Here is a 17,656-nt window from a genome sequence, read left to right as displayed (position 1 = left end):
GTCAGTTGAAGAATATTTAGGGAGCAGTGATTAGAGGATCATTGGAGTTATTTTAGGATTAGAATAACCTTTGCATGGTCAGGAAGGAGAGATTACATCCAGAGTGAAACATTGCCCAAGTAAGTAAATAGTTTGAGGATTTTGGAGGCAACATGTGATGTTGGTACAGAGGGAAACAGGTGCTTTTCGCTTGCTTTCAAGAGGACGTAAACAGGTTGGGGAAATGGGCAGATATATACATGGCAGATGAAATTTAACACAGGGAAATGTGAATGAAACAATGCACTTGCTGAGATGAATTAAGAGAGGCTATGTAGCATAAAGAATACATTTCTAAAGTAGGTGCAGGAACCGGGAGATCTGGGAGCTGTGTTTATGAGTAAATTTGCTCAATGTCACAGGGCAGGTTGAGAAAGTAGCGAAAAAAGCATATGGCATACTGGGCTTTACAACTAGAGATACAGAAATCAAAAGTATGGAGATCATGAAAAACCATTAAAATTCACTTATTTGGTCTCAGCTGGGCTATTGTCCCCATAAATGAATGTGAACACTTTAGAATGGGTGCAGAATAGATTTGCTAGAATTCTCCCAGGGATAAAGGGTAATGCATACAGATCATGTAGTTACTGTCATATTGAGTGGTTAGGACCTGGAATGTATCAGTTAAGGGTGTAGTGAAGGCAGACTAAATTGTGGGTTTCAACAGAGAACTGCAGAATCACCTGAAGTGGAAAGATATACAGGGCAATAATGAAAAGGTGAGGGAATGAGACTTAGAGTCCAAGTTCAGACACAATGACCCAAATAGTCTTCTTTTGTGATGTATTCATTCTATGTTTCTATGGGCTGGATTTCAACACCAAAGTGGAGTCAAGCTGAAAGACCACCGTGACATATTCCCAGACATGGCAACTGTAATAGTATAACTAATTCTTTGGTAAGTTAAGAGCCACTTTTGGACTCCACTGGCAGTTTACAATCAAAACAGTATGGTGCCGGAAAAGCACAGTCAGCTCAGCAGCATTCGAGAAGCAGGAGAATTTACGTTTCGAGCATAAGCTTTTTATCAGGAGCTTATGCTTGAAATGTAAACTTTCCTGCTCCTCGGATGCTGCTTGACCGGCTATGCTTTTCCAGCATCACACTTTTTGACTCTGATCTCCAGCATCTGCAATTCCTCACTTTCTCCTGGCAGTCTACAGTGTCAGGAGATATAGGGAAACTTAGGTAAATTGCGACGGTATCTCAACAAGTGCCTGGGGAATATTCCTTTCAGGCCACTCTGTGGATCAGTGACAATGGTTACCTTTGTGGCTCCAACTTCACTACAGGTTCATCCAACTGATCACTGGGACTGTCTACCTGGTCCTTAAGACTTAAAAAGAATTAAGGAGAAACTCATTTACTCAGAGATTTGTTAGGATTTGGAATGCACTTCCTGGGAAAATAGTGGAGACGGATTCCATACTTGGTTTCAAAAGGAAGCTGGATATATCTTTGAAAATGACAAATGTAGAGGGCTGTGGAGATATGACTGGTGAATGGGGCCAGCTGGGTAACTCTTTTGGGAGCTTGTACAGTGACAATGAGTCGAATGGCCTCCCTCTATAAGGTGAAATTCTATGATTCTATAAATGCTTACTTGGCGTTCCAGTGTGCCTTTGATTAGGCTGTGAATAGGTTGGCAGCTCTGATAGTCCAAACACCAAGCTACATGGAACAGCTGTCCTATTATCAGTTCATTGAATGGCACCGAAAATCACTCCACAGAGGCCACGGTGGTATCCCATCACCAAGTCTGCCTTTATTTACGTGTACGTGATACTTGACACTGGTCCAGTTTCCTAAGAGCCAGTTCTCAGAGTGAACAGAACCTCTGTCACTCCTGTTTATGCCTATCAGACAGGGCAGCATGGTGACTCAGTGGTTAGCACTGCTGTCTCACGGCATCAGGGACCCGGGAGCGATTCCAACCTCAGGAGATTGCCTGTGTGGAGTTTTCACATTCTCCCCATGTCTGCATGGGTTTCCTCCCATAGTCCAAAGATGTGCAGGTTAGGTGAATTGGCCATGTTAAATTGCCCATAATGTTCAGGGATGTGTAGGTTAGGTGTATTAATCAGAGGTAAATGTAGAGTAATGTGGATTGGGTTTGGGTTGGATACTCTTCGGAGGATTGGTGTGGACTTGTTGGGCCGAAGAGCTTGTTTCCACACTGTAGGGATTCTAGAGGTTGGGATTAACTGTTACACTCACTACAGCCACCATCAGTAAATTCCTGCCTGGGAGCTTGCTGTCGGACTCAGTATTGGCTTTCAGTCAATGCAGTGGGACCTTGGGCTTTCTGACAAACGTTGACTCACGATTCTATCAACTTTATCTTAGGATTTGCTTTCCAATTCCTGAGTGACACCATCTTCAGCATTAGTATTAATCACTTCCATTTACTATCAGCATATTTTTGGATATTCTTGGACGGTGCAATACTTGTACCTGGTCAACTTGCACAGTGGCACTGATTCTGAGGAAACACCTAAAGTTGCTTCGGTTTATTACTCAATGCCAGTATAATTTCAATGCAATACTCATCACAGTCTTTATGATCCTTCCTATTCTGATGGTTCTGAGACAAATGTTTTGAACTTTGCAAGGTTAACCATCTCAAAAGGCCCACTACAGCCTTGGCTTTTAGGTTCCAAGGAGCAATGTTCCATTGCACTTTTCCTACAAAATTGACAATGCACAAACATTTAGCTTCTAAGGAGCAAATTATACTGCCTGGTGTTATATGTTCTTGGGTAGAAGAGGTTTACTGAAGTTACAATTTGAGAATGCATAACGTAGCCAACAAGAATTCTATTATTTTGCCTGACTGCCAGGAGAAAACAGGTGTCCAGGCATTCATAACCCCAGTCACATTTTCGATATAGTTTGATTGCAAATATGGAAGTATGTAAAGACTTGCTGGGGTATATATCAATTATGAAGTTTGGAACATGAGGCAAAATAGGATATAATGTATTTCCAAAAGCTAGCTCTTGTACCATGCCTCTGCTTTCAGTTCAAAGCCTGCACATAGGTTTGGAAATGTAAACTGGGATGAGCCATACAGTTGCAGAAGCCTACAGCACAGTAAAAGGCCTTCGGGCCCATTGAGTCTGTGCTGGTCATAAACAACTGCCGAACTGTTATAATTCAATTTTTCAGGACCTACAGGGAGTGAATTCCAGTTTTTCATTACTCTGAGGAAAGGTGTGTTCCTCATATCTCCTCACCATAAATCTACACCACCTGGTCATTTATCCTGCATGATTTTTTTTCCCAAACAGGAAGCAAAAGCAGTCAATTTGTAAAAAAAAATCCAAATAATTTTATAATCTTCCTTGGCACTAATTATATACCACATCATGCTAAAGCATTGGTAAAGCATTGTAAGGTAACTTTCTGAAGGGACTTAAAAGGCTATGTTCTAGAATAGACTGGAACCTGAAGCATGATTATGTTGTGGATCTGAGCTTTTCAACAATTTCTGTGTTTGTGCGCGGTTATGCTGCCATGTTTTCATTGAGTTGCAAAGTAACTGGACTCAATATGAACATGATCTTCAGTGTGGTTCATAGGCTAGGTGTTGGATAATCACAAGATTGCTGTCAACTACTTTGATTTTCAAATGCTATATTAAAAAAAAACACGAATTGACGTAAAAATATCCTTTCACTTCATGAATACCATAATGTCTCCCAGAATGAAGAACTTCAAAGCTTGAAAATAAATAACAAAAATATCCAATTATGCCATCAGCTCTGCAACAAAAAATCCAATTATCTGCAGATCTGGCCACAGCTGCAGTAATTGGTGACCTGCACTTTTGGTCAGCAGACAATCGGGATGATGAAGGCAATTAAACACAGTCTTATACATGCCCTGCAGAGGTTATTGTGGATGCTATATCAGACCTCATCAATTTCAAAACGGAAAGAAACTACCTCCAAAGCTCTCCAGCCATGGTTGCAACCAAAATGTTAGCGAGGTGGTCATAAGGTAAATTATGTCAATGGAATGACAAATGCAGGCTTTGCAAAAATAGAGAGGAATAATTACAGGCCCAGGATATAATTGAGCAATTGACTGTCCTGCACTTGAGCTGTCATCTTAATGTGAAGTGCTGTCACACCCTGCAACACTACCAGAATCGGACAGCCCAGTCCACTTTGATCTATACTTACGCAAATGAAATGAGGTCAAAATCTGGTCATTAGAAACTCCCCTATGTGATTAAAGCTTTCAACTTTACAGGAGATTTTTTAATATATCAGTGATCACAAAGTGTAAATTGTCAACGCTTTGAAAAGAAAACAATATGTAAACAAGTTGTAATAAAGTGAAAATGATAAACGGACATGTTAGAACTAGCGACGTACTTCTTTAAAAGGTAACTAGGATTTAAATGAACTAGCTGAACAAAAAACATAGTTAAAAGAGGTCAAATAGTTGCACACATACAGTTTTATATGCATACAGTTTGCAATTAGGAACTCCTAAATTAACAAAGTATAAATTACGTTAAGAAAGCTATATAAAAGATATTTTTCTTTCCTGTGTTTTGTATTCATGACTATTTCAGCAACACGAAGATTGCACATTTGGGTCGTTAATTGCTGCCTTACCAGATCATCTTTGGGTTTCACCACTTTCATGAAGGCACCTCTGGTTGCTGCTTCCTTATATTCCTTTATCGTAACTTTCCTTGCATCTAGGAACTTCAGTTTTGGCAATTTGTGAAGAATGAAATATCTGGTAAGGAAAATATAAGAGAATTTTTGGTGAATCATGATATTTTCGAGTAATGTTGTTGACCAATAACATTATCAAAAGGACGGGGTATGGAATTGAATAAAACAATTACAAACTAAGTTCAGGCTTCTACTGCTAGTAGTCTTCTGCAGACACCTCTCAAATTTCAAATCAAATGTTGATCTTGCTTTTTATGTTAAAAATCACACACCAGGTTATAGTCCAACAGGGTTATTTGGAGGCACTAGTTTACAAAGCACTGCTTCTTCATCAGGTGCTTTTTATGCACATTCTTTGCATCCTTATCTTTGTAATTCCTCACTCTATTCAATCACTGTATAATCTTGGTATGGTATGATCAGCCTGTCCTACACATCAAACAAAAAACATTTAATTGTAGCATAAAAAAGGATAAAAACCACCAAATGGAGTTAGAACAATAGAGCGCAGTACAGGCCCTTCAACTCTCAACATTGCGAGGACCTATGAAACCAGTTTGGAAGCCCATTTAACGTACACAATTCCATTTTTGTCCATACGACTATCCAATGACCATTTAAACGCCTTAAAGCTGGCGAGTCTACTACTGTTGCCGACAGTGTGTTCCATGCCTGTATTACTCTCCAAGTAAAGGAAGTACCTCTGACATCTGTTCTATATCTATCACCCCTCAACTTAAAGCTATGCCCTCTCGTGCTAGCCATCACCATCCAAGGAAAAAGGCTCTCACTGTCCACCCTATCGAACCCTCTGATTATCTTGTATGCCTCAATTAAGTCACCTCTCAACCTTCTCTCCAACAAAAACGGCCTCAAGTCCTTCATCCTTTCCATATAAGGCCTTCCCTCCATACCAGGCAATATCCTAGTAAATGTCCTCTGAACCCTTTCCAAAACTTCCACATGCTTCCTATAATGTGGTGACCAAAAGTATACATAATAGTCCAAGTGCGGCTGCAACAGAGAATGTAAGACATATCTTAAAATTTGAGACAAAAGACATAAATACGATTTTAAAACTTTGATTATTTACATTCTGGTTTCACTTCATCAGAATACCTAAGAAGGTATTGTGGTTATGAAGAGCTTTTGAAGTGTAGTCATTATTGTGATACCAGGGAACAGATGCTCCAACCAAACAGTGTATAGCTCACAAACAGTACCAATATAATGACCAGATCATTTGTTCAGAATTGCGCTGGCTAAGAAAATTTTAGACAGGACTCAAAAAAAATAAATGAATTCCTCCCAAGTAGCACTGAAGGGTATTTTAACCAAGAAGGCAAATGAAGAGACCTGTAAAGACATAACAAAGTATATATTATGTTAAGAACGCTATGTAAAGGGCACTGGGGCTTTGGCTGATCGGCTTGTGGATAGCGACCAGTCACTGATGACGAAGACCTTCTACCTGCCAGCAGGTATACGGTTAGCTCTAAGGAAGCTTAGCAGCTTTGGGGGACATAGTGTGGGTGTTTTGGCAAAAAGCATCAGACATTTGGAGGAGAAGGCACTGTTTTTTACTTTGCAATAAAATGCATCTGAAGCCTGAAGATAGCCAATTTATTTCTCCTTATCAATCACAGAAAGCTATATGACAAGGACTTTTAAAAGTGGAACCAGTGCAAACAGATGGAAGTATCAGGAGAAGGATGATTGAACCGAATTAGAATTATCTTTATGATCACATATACTCAAATGAGTACAGTGAAAGGTTTACAGTTGCCACATTATAGCACCATCTTAGGCACAAAGGTACAGACTGAAAAGCAGAAGTCTGATTAGCACAAGAACCATCTCAGCAAGCCCTGCGGACAGGGACCACTGAATTGTTTCTGTCTCTATTCAAAATACCCATGCTTTTAACCTGTCTTTGTCTGTCTGCATGTGTTTAAGGGGGTTATAGTTTTAATAAAATAGAGTTATATGTCAATAGTTCGCAATTGTTTATGTATTTGCAACAAATCTTTGTTAAGTACAGAAACCAGTTCTATGTTGTTCGTCAACCGGGAGGCCGGTCAATTGGTGAGTTCTGATTATTCTTCAAAATCATTAACGTTTGATGAATCAGAGAATAATGGGGCTTGATTTTCAGTATGTGACCCCAGTGAAGCATAATAAGCCTCTATTTAATGATTCCTCTGAATGGTGCCACCATCAAACTGCGCAGCACTCTCGCAGCTGAGGTGTCAGTCTAAATTAGATACTCATGCCATTCAACGCAATATAAATTGTACCTTCCAAATCAGAGGCAGACTTGCTACCTCTGTGAAAGATGCCAAAGTCATTAACATCAAAAGGGGAAAGCAGTCATATTTAACTTTTAATTGCTGAGATATAAGTTATTCAAATTAATGAATGATGCAACTGCAGAAAAACCCAATAAAGACACTGAATAATGTCAAGGCAGAGTTAGGTTGATTCTCGTTAGCCAAAGAAATCAAAAGTTATTGTGGGGTAGACAGGTGTGTTGAACTCAAAACAAACTGTTCAGGCATGACTTAGTGTGTGGCGGAGCAGGCTTGGAGGGTCACATGGTCTACTTCTACTCCCAGTTCACAATTGAAGTCTGGTTAAAGTTCTGCTCAAAACAACAGCTTAAGTTAATTCATTTTTCACTCATGTTTGATATGGCACTGTTATAACCAAATGTTCTTCTGTAATCTTCGCCAAATATCGATCTGTCTAAAAGTTTTGAACTGTTCAGTTTGCTCCGGATTGTATGTCTTAAGATGATCATATGGCTTGAGAGATAATATTTCAGATCGTAATTTGTTACAGCAGAGCAACAAATCAGAAGATTTGTCTTTCTCTATTTAATGATAATGAAACTTTGTGTTGCAATTTGCTGACAGGTTATGAATTGACAACATTGTAATGAGAAACAGGACCTATGAGGCTTAAGCAAACAGGGCAAGAAACTGTCAACTGTGCACCTCCTTAACCAACTAAATTAAATTAATGCCAAAAAAGGAAATAAATACAAGAAAAATAGACTGGATTAACAGAGGGAGGAAGAAAAGCAAAAGGTTTTAATTCAATTTTATCTTTTAAAAATCTCAATTAAAAATTGAAGAAACAAAATACAAGCATACGAATTTGCAGCAGAGATAGATCATTCGATCCCCTGAGCCGGTTTTGCCATTCAATACTGTACTGTTTGCAAAACAAAATTTTTCACTGTAGCTAGGTACATGTGACAACAATAAATCAAGTCAAATCAATAAGGTCACAGTTGATCTGTTGTGTTCCAAATTCACATTCCCATTATTTCCCAATAACCCTGTTTCACTTGTCTAACAAGAATCTACATTGCCCTTAAAAATATTCAATGACCCTGCCCCCAACTCCTTCTGAAGCAAAGTCACCCAACTCTCAGAGAGGGAAAAAACATGTCTTATCTCTAACCTGAGTGGGTGACCCCTAATTTTAAAATACTATCCATAGTTTTGGACTGATCCACAACAGGAAATTTCATGTTCATATCTATCTCACCAAGACCATTCAAGGTCTTATACACTTCAATCAAGTCACTTTCTAAACTCCAGTGGAAATATGCCAATGTGGCCAATCTATCCAATCTGCTCATTTTCAGTATCAATCTAGTCTAGTCGAGAAGCCACATATGCAATAGCTAATTTCCAGTGTAATCGTGTTTGGCAATAATTAGCACCTATCATGCAAGAATGTTACTTGAGGCAAATAATGAGATGACATTTTTGTTAAGTTAACAGCAATGTGGTGCTTTTCAGACAGAAATTTCAAAATTTCTATCTTTAATCTCATCTTTGTAGCTTCTGTGTATAAGTGAGGGAGTGCCATTCACTTCACTCTTATGTTGTCAGCTAACTATGACATATTATTAGATTAGATTATGTGCAGTGTGAAACAGGTCCTTCAGCCCAACAAGTCCACAGTGACCCTCCAAAGAGTAACCAACCCAGACCCATTTCCCTCTGACTAATGCACCTCACACTATGGGCAATTTAGCATGGCCAATTCACCTGACCTGCATATCTTTGGACTGTGGGAGCACCCGGAGAAAGCTCACGCAGACATAGGGAGAATGTACAAACTCCACACAGACAGTCGCCCGAGGCTAGAAATGAACCTGGGACCCTAGTGCTGTGAGGCAGCAGTGCTAACCACTGAGGCACCGTGCCACCCATATTATATCTCAGCAACTGCAAGTTATCCAAATAAATGATGCAACTGCATCGGTCAGGTTAAGCTAAACCTACATTTCTTAACTGCTATTTAGATAAAATAGGAAACTTTTTTCTTTGAAATTAGCTTTTTCAAACCAACATGAAGAAAGTGATTTTCCCCACAGAAAACCCTGTTAAAATGTATTCATTTTTATTAATTCATGGGTTTTAGACAATGTTGGCAAGGCCAGCATTTATTGTCCATCTCTAATTGCCCAGACAGCAATTAATAGGCAACCATATAGCTACTGATCTGGATCCAGGCCAGGTAATGATGGCAAATTTCCTTCCCCAAAAGACATTAGTGGAAAAGTTGAGTTTTTACAAAAGTCACAGTGGTTACATGATTACCATTAGACTAGCTTTTAATCCCAGATTTTTAATGAATTCAAGTTTCAAAATCTGCTATGGTGGGAAGTGCACTCATATATCCAAAACATTAACCTGAGATTCTGGATTACTGGTCCAGTGACATGACACCTATGGTCTCTAACATGTAGACCACGATCAACTATGTATTAAGCTCAACTGCTAGAGACATCACCAGCTTGTGTTACTCCACTATGCACATCTGTGCCAGTCAATCTCATCACCCAGCCATCTTTCTTTGCTGTGTGCACTTTGTTCAGCAGCTGCTTCTGCAAGACATGAGGCTGGAGAAGAGCATACTCTCTTAACAGGCCTAGCCAGTTTGTTGAATTGTGTTTCAGTCTGGTCCAGATGGACTGTCATTGCACAATGAAGTAACTTTTGTGGAAGTAATGCAAAGAAATGAATAGGAAATATACTAGGAATGGATGTGTAAAGTCAGTATATTACAGTAACATAGGAGGCTACTCAGCCCATCATACCCATGCAGAGTCACTGCAAGAGCATCTCAGCTAGTCATGCTCCTCTATCTGTTCTCTGCAGATATTTTTCTTCAGCTGCTTGTCTAATATATCAGAACAGGATGAAGAAAATCGACAGGGAATGCTGCCATGATCTATACCTGAAATCAATGCAATACAAGCCGTCCAAAAATCAGGAAACAAATCATAACCCACAGAAGTGACCTCCTGTGCCTCTACACTTGAAAGCCGCAGCAGCAGCAGCAACACTCTAAATGTTCCACAGTTGCAGATCCAGAACCCAATGAGATGACATTTTTTCTCCCCCATTGGCAGAGTGATGAACAAATTACAAGCTGAGGATGAGCAATAAACCTGGACCATCTAAAAAATGTACAGATAGCAGAATACATTTTTGTTCTCAATTGTAAAAGACGGAAGTGTGTTTGTTTTATATTGCTACCAAGGTAGATCAATAAGTTAAAAGGGAAATTTATAACAAATCCACATAAATTATTTTTTCACAGTTTTCCTGTGAATGCTGTGCTTCAGTCAAAGAAGGATGAAGTGTGAAGACGATTTGAAAGCTGAATAACTATTTCTTTCTAAACCAGCTGCAAAAGGTAAGACTTGCACTGAAGCATCATTCTGCATTGGTCATCTTCTGGGCAAACACAAGAAATCATTCACAGATGGTGAAGTAACAAAGAAGCAATAGCCAAAGCTGTTCTTTATTCCATGATCTCAAGAAAAAAACCTAATAATGGCAATCTAGAGCATACCACAGGGGCAAAACAAATGGAATCTTTGTCCAAAGGCATCTTTCAGCAACTACTGCAGGACCTGAAGGACTGTGAATGGCTCTCACTGCAGTTTGATGAATCCACCATCACAACCCAGCTGATTCTCACATGGTTTTTTAAGGACATGATAACAGAAAAGGATCATCTTACCCTTTTGCTCCTGAGAGAACACAAAGGCTGAGGATATCTACAGTGAAATGAAAAAATGCATGAATTGAGAAATCGGTTTCCATCATAACTAATTAGGTACAAGCCATGCTTGGTGCAAATGTGGCCTTTGGTGTGTTTTGCAAGATTTCCCCTCCATTGTCAATTACCACTGTATAACACACAAACAAACATTAGTAGTAATGGATGGACTTTTTGCATGTTATGTAAGTTGTTGTTAAGATTGGAACCTTGACTGGAGCCACAGCCTTGCAGCATCAGTTGTTTAACTCCTTAACTTGATGAACTCAATGCTGCCTATGGTGAACTAATCCTCTATGCTGATGTGAGCTGGTTAACGGAACATGCTCGAAAGAATTTTAGATCTAGTGATTAAAATAGTCACTTTTTTAACAATCAAAGAATGAAATTTGCAGTAAGATGTCAGACAATGGGCAGTTGCTCAACCTCAATTTCCTTACAGACATAATGTCAAAACTGAACTAGCTAAATCATGAACCGTAGGCGAGAACAGCGATTTAGCACATATCAGTGTAGCAAATGCATTCAAATTTAAATTATTTTGCAGTCCTCCCAACTTAAAAATAAAATGCCAATACATTTTGAATCTAAAGAAAATACCAGAGGGAAAAAAAATCAAATATAAAGAAAAATGGTTCAACCCAGCAAATCTCTGTGCATGCCTGAGGATGTTAGCAGAGGAATTTAACAAGTGGTTTCAGGAATGAGGTGCAAAGAAATAAATTGGTTCAAATCCATACTTCAAGTAGACATTGGTGGGTTAGCAACCAAATTCCATTAGGTATGAGACTTACAAAGCAGTGGAGTTGATATGGAAATATTATGATGTGGAGATGCCGGTGTTGGACTGGGATGGACAAAGTTAAAAATCACACAACACCAGGTTATAGTCCAACAAGTTTATTTGGAAGTACTAGCTTTCGGAGCGCTGCTCCTTCAACAGGTAGCTGTGGTGCAGGATCACAAGACACAGAATTTATAGCAAAAGATCACAGTGTCATGTATGCAATTGATATGATATATTGAATAAACCTAGACTGTTGTCAAATCTTTCATCTTTTCAAATGGGTTGCAGGTTTTGGTTCATTAGTATGTAAATCCCAGAATTTCTTTCAAGTCACATTCTTGTGATAACTTATGATTTTATATAAAAAAAAAGTGACATCTTAACTCAGACAATGCATTAAAGGTGTGAGGTTAGAGTCTGTCTGCATCCCAATCTGGAGTCAGGCTGGTTCTACTTCCAAAGTAGGAATCTATCAAATGTTATCTGGATTGACTGCCTGCAGTTTGTATGCTCTTTGAACAAAATAGAATGTATCTGCAAATACAATTCTGCAAATTCATCCTATAGACTCATGTGTATGCATGTGTGCATGTGAAGGAGAGAAAGAGTATGAAAAGATGAAAGACCTAACAGCAATCTAGGTTTGTTCAATATATCATTTCGGTTTCGTGCATGATACTGTGATCCTTTGCTATAAATTCTGTGTCTTATAATCCTGTGCCAGAGCTATTTGATGAAGGAGCAGTACTCCGAAACCTAGGATTTCCAAATAAACCTGTTGATCTAGAACCTGGTGTCATATGATGTTTAACTATGGAGATATTAACATGCAAAGTCATTTTTAGCTGAAAGGCAAATCAAGAGACAAGGATTTTTGGGGATTCACAATTATATTCACTCTTATTATCCTGTGCTTTTAATGTGAAAGCTTGCTTTGACTCCGCATACCTTTATTGTTTGATTTGATTTATCTGTTGTCACGTGTATTTTGAGACAAAATACAGGAAAAGTTGTTGTGTAGTGTCACCACTCTCTAGCGCCATCTTAAAACTCAGAAAAATAACCAAAACATCCAAAGAATGATAATCTATTCCAGTATGGCACACATCTCACAAATACACTTTTGATAGACTGTATGCAGGTAGCAGTTTCAAACTACAATCAGGCTTCAAGGTGATGGCACACTGTGTTTGGTTTTACATTTATATAACACTAAAACTAAACTGCTTATTCTTTCTATTATAATACACTAATCTGGAATGAACTGCTTGCCTTATGTTTAACGGCTGGATAGGCTAGGCCTGTATCCTCTGGAGTTCAGAAGAGCCAGAAGTGACTTTGTTGAAACAAACAAGATTCTGAAGGGACTTGACAGCTGAACGTGGAAAGGTTACTTCCTCTTGTGGAAGAATTGAGAACTAGGTGTGTCACATCTTAAAAGGAAAGGGTCACCCAGTTAAGATACATTTCGTTCTCTCAGAGGGTTGAGTGGTTTTAAAATTCCCTTCCTGAAAAGACAGTGGACACAGTAGTTTAAATATTTTTAGGTAGACAGATTCTTGAATACAAAGGGGATAAAAGATTGCTGGAATGTGGAGTTGAGGCTGAAATCAGATCAGCCATGATCTTATTGAATGGTGAAGCCTGTTTAAAAGGCCAAGCAGTCTGTTCTTGTTCCTTGTTCACGTTTCCTTTGGGGTAGACCTTGGATTGCACTCAATTCAAAAAGTTATCTTGTGCTTAAAAGTATTGGACCACTGTGCTACACTGACAACTCCACTATAATTCAGTCAATTTGCAGAAAGGTATGCAACCAGAAATACCAATCATCTGCAGAGAAACCCTGTGTGCTAATTGATCATTTACTTCTTAACAGACGTCCTTCCGTTAGGAGCACAATTGAATTAAAAATTGTGGCTGATTGTTCCATTCCTTGTCCGCGATTGAAATTGCTGATCATAGCAGAAACCAGTAACGAAAAATTGGGCTTGCTAGATACAGTTCAATATCACATCACAGTATGCTATTAGGAATGAAGCAGTTAAGACCGAGTATCTGAGTCTAACAAGGGCTACTGACGCTGAAAGCATCAACAGAGAAGCCAAACTGCTAAATTCAGATTCAGATATTAAAATCAGCATGAGCTGAAAAGACTAATTTCTTAGCCTTGAGGAATCTAATGAGGATAGGAAGCTCAATATCCTTTTCTATTTTAGCCCTGTAAAGTTGGTAATTGCTCTGCTCCATTGGGCATTAACTGCTTGGGCCATTTTTCTACTACTGTACCACTATAAAACAAAACGTATCGTAATTAATGTTGCAGATATGTCACCTCATCAGCTCTGGCCAAACCCTAAGTAAACATCAGCTAACATTCATAGAAGTTAAATTCATCACATTCAATTAGCATTATACTATTGTGTGCGTTAGCTATCTTGAGTTTTTTTAAACTGGAGCTGTGTACTGAGTAGATTATTTAAAGAGATTCTTAGACTTTTCTATCAAGTCAGTCACTTCTGGTTGAATGGATCGGTTGCCATTGCACTTTAATCTTATACTTATGTGGGGAGTGCTATTGAAGTCGTTGCTGTTGGCAGGAGGCCAAACATTGGAGACAACAATCCTTAAGGATTTCTGCTGATTCAGACTCAGTGAATATATTTTGAAAAGAACTCTCGGCCATCTGCAATGCTCTGACCTGTATTGGTTACATAAGCTGGAAGAGGAAAACATTAACAATCTCTCTTAAGACAGCAAAATCCACTGTTTAGTTGAAGTTGGCAAAAATAGCACCAACTTGCACTTGTACACTGCCTTTGATGCACCGAAATGTTCAGTGATCTCTCTCAGAAGTATGATGAGATAATGATTGCAGAGGCAAAAATGAGATATTAGATGCAGCGACAAGCAGTTTGGTCAAATAGAGACTTTTAGTGTTGGTCGCAAAGTCATCTTGCTGCATATCTCCAAATAATATTGTTCCACCATTTGTGGCCATATCTTCTGTTGTTGAGGCTCTCAACCATGGAATCGATCCTGAAAACTCCCTGCTTCTTTCTCTTCTTTTAAGACATTCCTTAAAACCTACTTCTTCAACCCCAGTTTATGATCACTGGTCTGATATTTATGTAAGTAGTTCAATGTAAAATTTTGGCCAATTACACAGCCATGAAATGAATTTAAAGGTTTTATTTTGGTAAAAGAACTATACACATGGAAGTTGTTTCAAGGGAACTGGAATGGTAAAAAGGAAAAAGTCCAAGTGCTGGCTAGTGTTAGGATTTAAAAGGGATTACAAGAGACAGCAGAGCTTAATTAGATCCAATATCAGGAGACCAGTTGGGGATCTGGTTCCTCCTGCTTGTACTAATAAACCAGCTCTCTTAACCCAGCAGTACATCCGTACACACAGAAACAATTGGTTTCCTTTGCTGAACACTGTGCAAATACAAAGAGCAGGCTTACTCAATCACAAATACAAAAGCAGCGTATCACAGATGCAAGAAATAAATCTGAATCATAAACAGAACATGCTGAAAATGCACAGCAGGTCAATCCTTTCTGTTGATGGGGTCATGAAGTAGTTTTGGAGGAAAATATCATACAATGTAGGAGAAGGAGAGCATTCAGCCCACCAAGTGTGCTCTGATATTCAATGAAATCATGACTGATCTGATCATTCTCAACTTCACTTGAGGCAGCACGATGGGGTGGGGTAAGGTGGGGAGTGGAAGCTCCTCAGAAGTCAGTATGGACTTGATGGGTTGAACGGCCTGCTTCCTGCTGTCAGGATTCTGCAATTCTTTTCGTCCATGATTCACTTTCCTGCCTGATCCCCATAACCCCTCATTCCCTTACTGATTAAAGTCAGCACCTTTCTCTGGCCCAGAAGCCCAGAGCCAATCTGGCTTAGAACAGAAGTTTAACTCCCACCTAGATAGTCTAATGGCTGGCTGCTAGCCGCTAACATTATTGATAGGGATGGTACTCCTGGCTATTCCACCCCCCCAGGACCAGGCTTCCAGGCCTGGATGAGGTTTCAGGGGATCTGCGTGTAGCCATTTTGTTTTTGGGGAAGGTTGGTGTTGCATTTAACAGGGCAGTGGGGACTAATTGTAAGAAGTAACAATTGCCACCCCCAACCAGCCCAGCCAGCTTCAGTCTGGCACTTCGCCCAAGTATCCACCCACCCAGCAGCAGCAGAAGGCTCTTTAGTAGCAGATAAAATACCAGTGGCAATAGGAAAGTTACCAGCAGGGCCAACACTATGGCACCAACCTCTGCCTGACAATCTGTTTCTGGAGTTGAATGGGGGAAGGGATTGTCAGGTGCAATGGGTATCAAATTTCACTGTTTGGCAGAAATTTTCAGTCATTAATTTTCTGCCACTTCAGTAATAAACATACAAACAATGAATTTCTTCCAAAATAAACAATGACCTGGTTCTTGTCAGTGTGAATAGACTGCAATGTGATGGCACTAAACATAGAGATTTGATTTTTGCTGTGTGATTAGGCATGAGACAATAATGGAAACACTCCAATGAACCTAAACAGGCAGTGTTTTCCCTGCCAAGGTTGGTAGCACATGGCATCCGGGAGGAGATAGTATCTGGGAGTGGTGGTCAGGTGGTGAACAGCCACAAAATGGAGAAGAATCAGAAATTTTGAAAAATCAAGTTTTATTGGGACCCACTGCAAGGCAAGTGTGAATCCACATGGTGATATTGTATCAGCAACTTAACCAGACAAACAAGCAATCAAAAGTAACTTAGTTATTGCTGTAAATTCAAGGATCAATGAGTTTCTTGAGCTGTCTGCTACAAAGGTGCTGCCTATGTAGAAGGCTTGTATTCACAGCACTTGTTCTTGCAGCAAGTCTTCAGTACTTGACAGGTGATTTCCAAATTTTTGGAAGACTTCTTGCCTACCTCAGACGTTTCTCGCCTTGGTCTGATCTTCTCTGCTGTCAGCCTTGACTGCAGCTTGATCAGGTTACACCATGTGACTGTGAGCCTCTTATTAGGAACACAAGGAACAGCAACATCAACCACATCAATTGCCTTCTCCTCAGCAATAAGACACTCCACAGGACAAAAGGAAAGGACACAGACTCAGTTCAAAGGAAGAAATACCCTCCCTTCATTATAACACATACAGGATCTATCAACCTTTATCTGCTTCAATTCTCATTTCTAATCTGTTTGCACATTTGCTGTGTCATTTTTGCTTCTAGCAACTGCTAACTAATAAACTCCATTAGGGGGTCCTTTACCAACATAAATTAATTTGGTTTTGGGAGAAAGATGTACACAGGGGAGGAGTTCGTTGGTAAATTAACCTTGGTGAATAAAGGAGGAGAGACAGCTCATACTCCCTCATCTCAGCACTTGGCGATTTGGGGCATCCTGTCCATGATTGTAATAACTTGGAGAATCTTTGGTAGCAGCTGATTGTAATAATGTTCTTGATCGCAGTATGTTATGACTCCAAATGGATAGAAATCAAGCAACTGCATTGTCACATGTGTGAAACAGTAATTACATTGCTGAAAGAGATATTTGTAATTCACAGAACCTTGACCTTGTCATCGCGATGGACCACAATTTATCAATGAACTTATTAAATTGTTCTCAGCATTATATGGATTTATACCCATCAGCTCACCAAGATATTCTCAAACCAACAATGAAGTTGATAGAGAGCTAGCTACAGTGCAAGCAACGTCAACGAAGAAAAACGACATACAACTTTCACTTCTGTGACATACATCAACTCAAAATCCACTCTAAAATTGTACAGCGCCATGCGAATTCCAGATGGTAAGAAAACCTGGAATTCAACTTGAATAATATGAGTGTAAAGAGGATGAATATCGCTCCAGCAAGATGTGAAAGGATGACAAACATCACAAGACATTAAATCTGCCAGACCTCCAACCAGGAGAGCCAGTTTGAATCTGAGACCATGCTCACTCTATATTGAACAAGCACCACATCTACAGGCTTACCTCATCCAGAGTATGAGACACGACAGACATGAAT

The 17,656-nt window shown here is 39.4% G+C and overlaps 1 protein-coding gene across 2 annotated transcripts in view; it reads right to left on the bottom strand.

Annotated features, from left to right (window-relative positions):
- Window positions 1-17,656, bottom strand: part of lrmda (leucine rich melanocyte differentiation associated) — a 900,271-nt gene that overhangs the window by 296,505 nt on the left and 586,110 nt on the right. For both annotated transcript variants that reach the window (XM_060853979.1, XM_060853978.1), the window contains exon 5: window positions 4,671-4,797. In XM_060853979.1, coding sequence (XP_060709962.1) covers window positions 4,671-4,797 — 127 coding nt within the window. The remainder of the gene's footprint in view (window positions 1-4,670; window positions 4,798-17,656) is intronic.

This window comes from Hemiscyllium ocellatum, chromosome 43 (genome assembly GCF_020745735.1).
Source record: "Hemiscyllium ocellatum isolate sHemOce1 chromosome 43, sHemOce1.pat.X.cur, whole genome shotgun sequence".
Classification (NCBI taxonomy): Eukaryota; Metazoa; Chordata; class Chondrichthyes; order Orectolobiformes; family Hemiscylliidae; genus Hemiscyllium; species Hemiscyllium ocellatum.
Note: the sequence above shows the minus strand (reverse complement) of the source record. Positions and strands in the feature narration are given on the sequence as shown.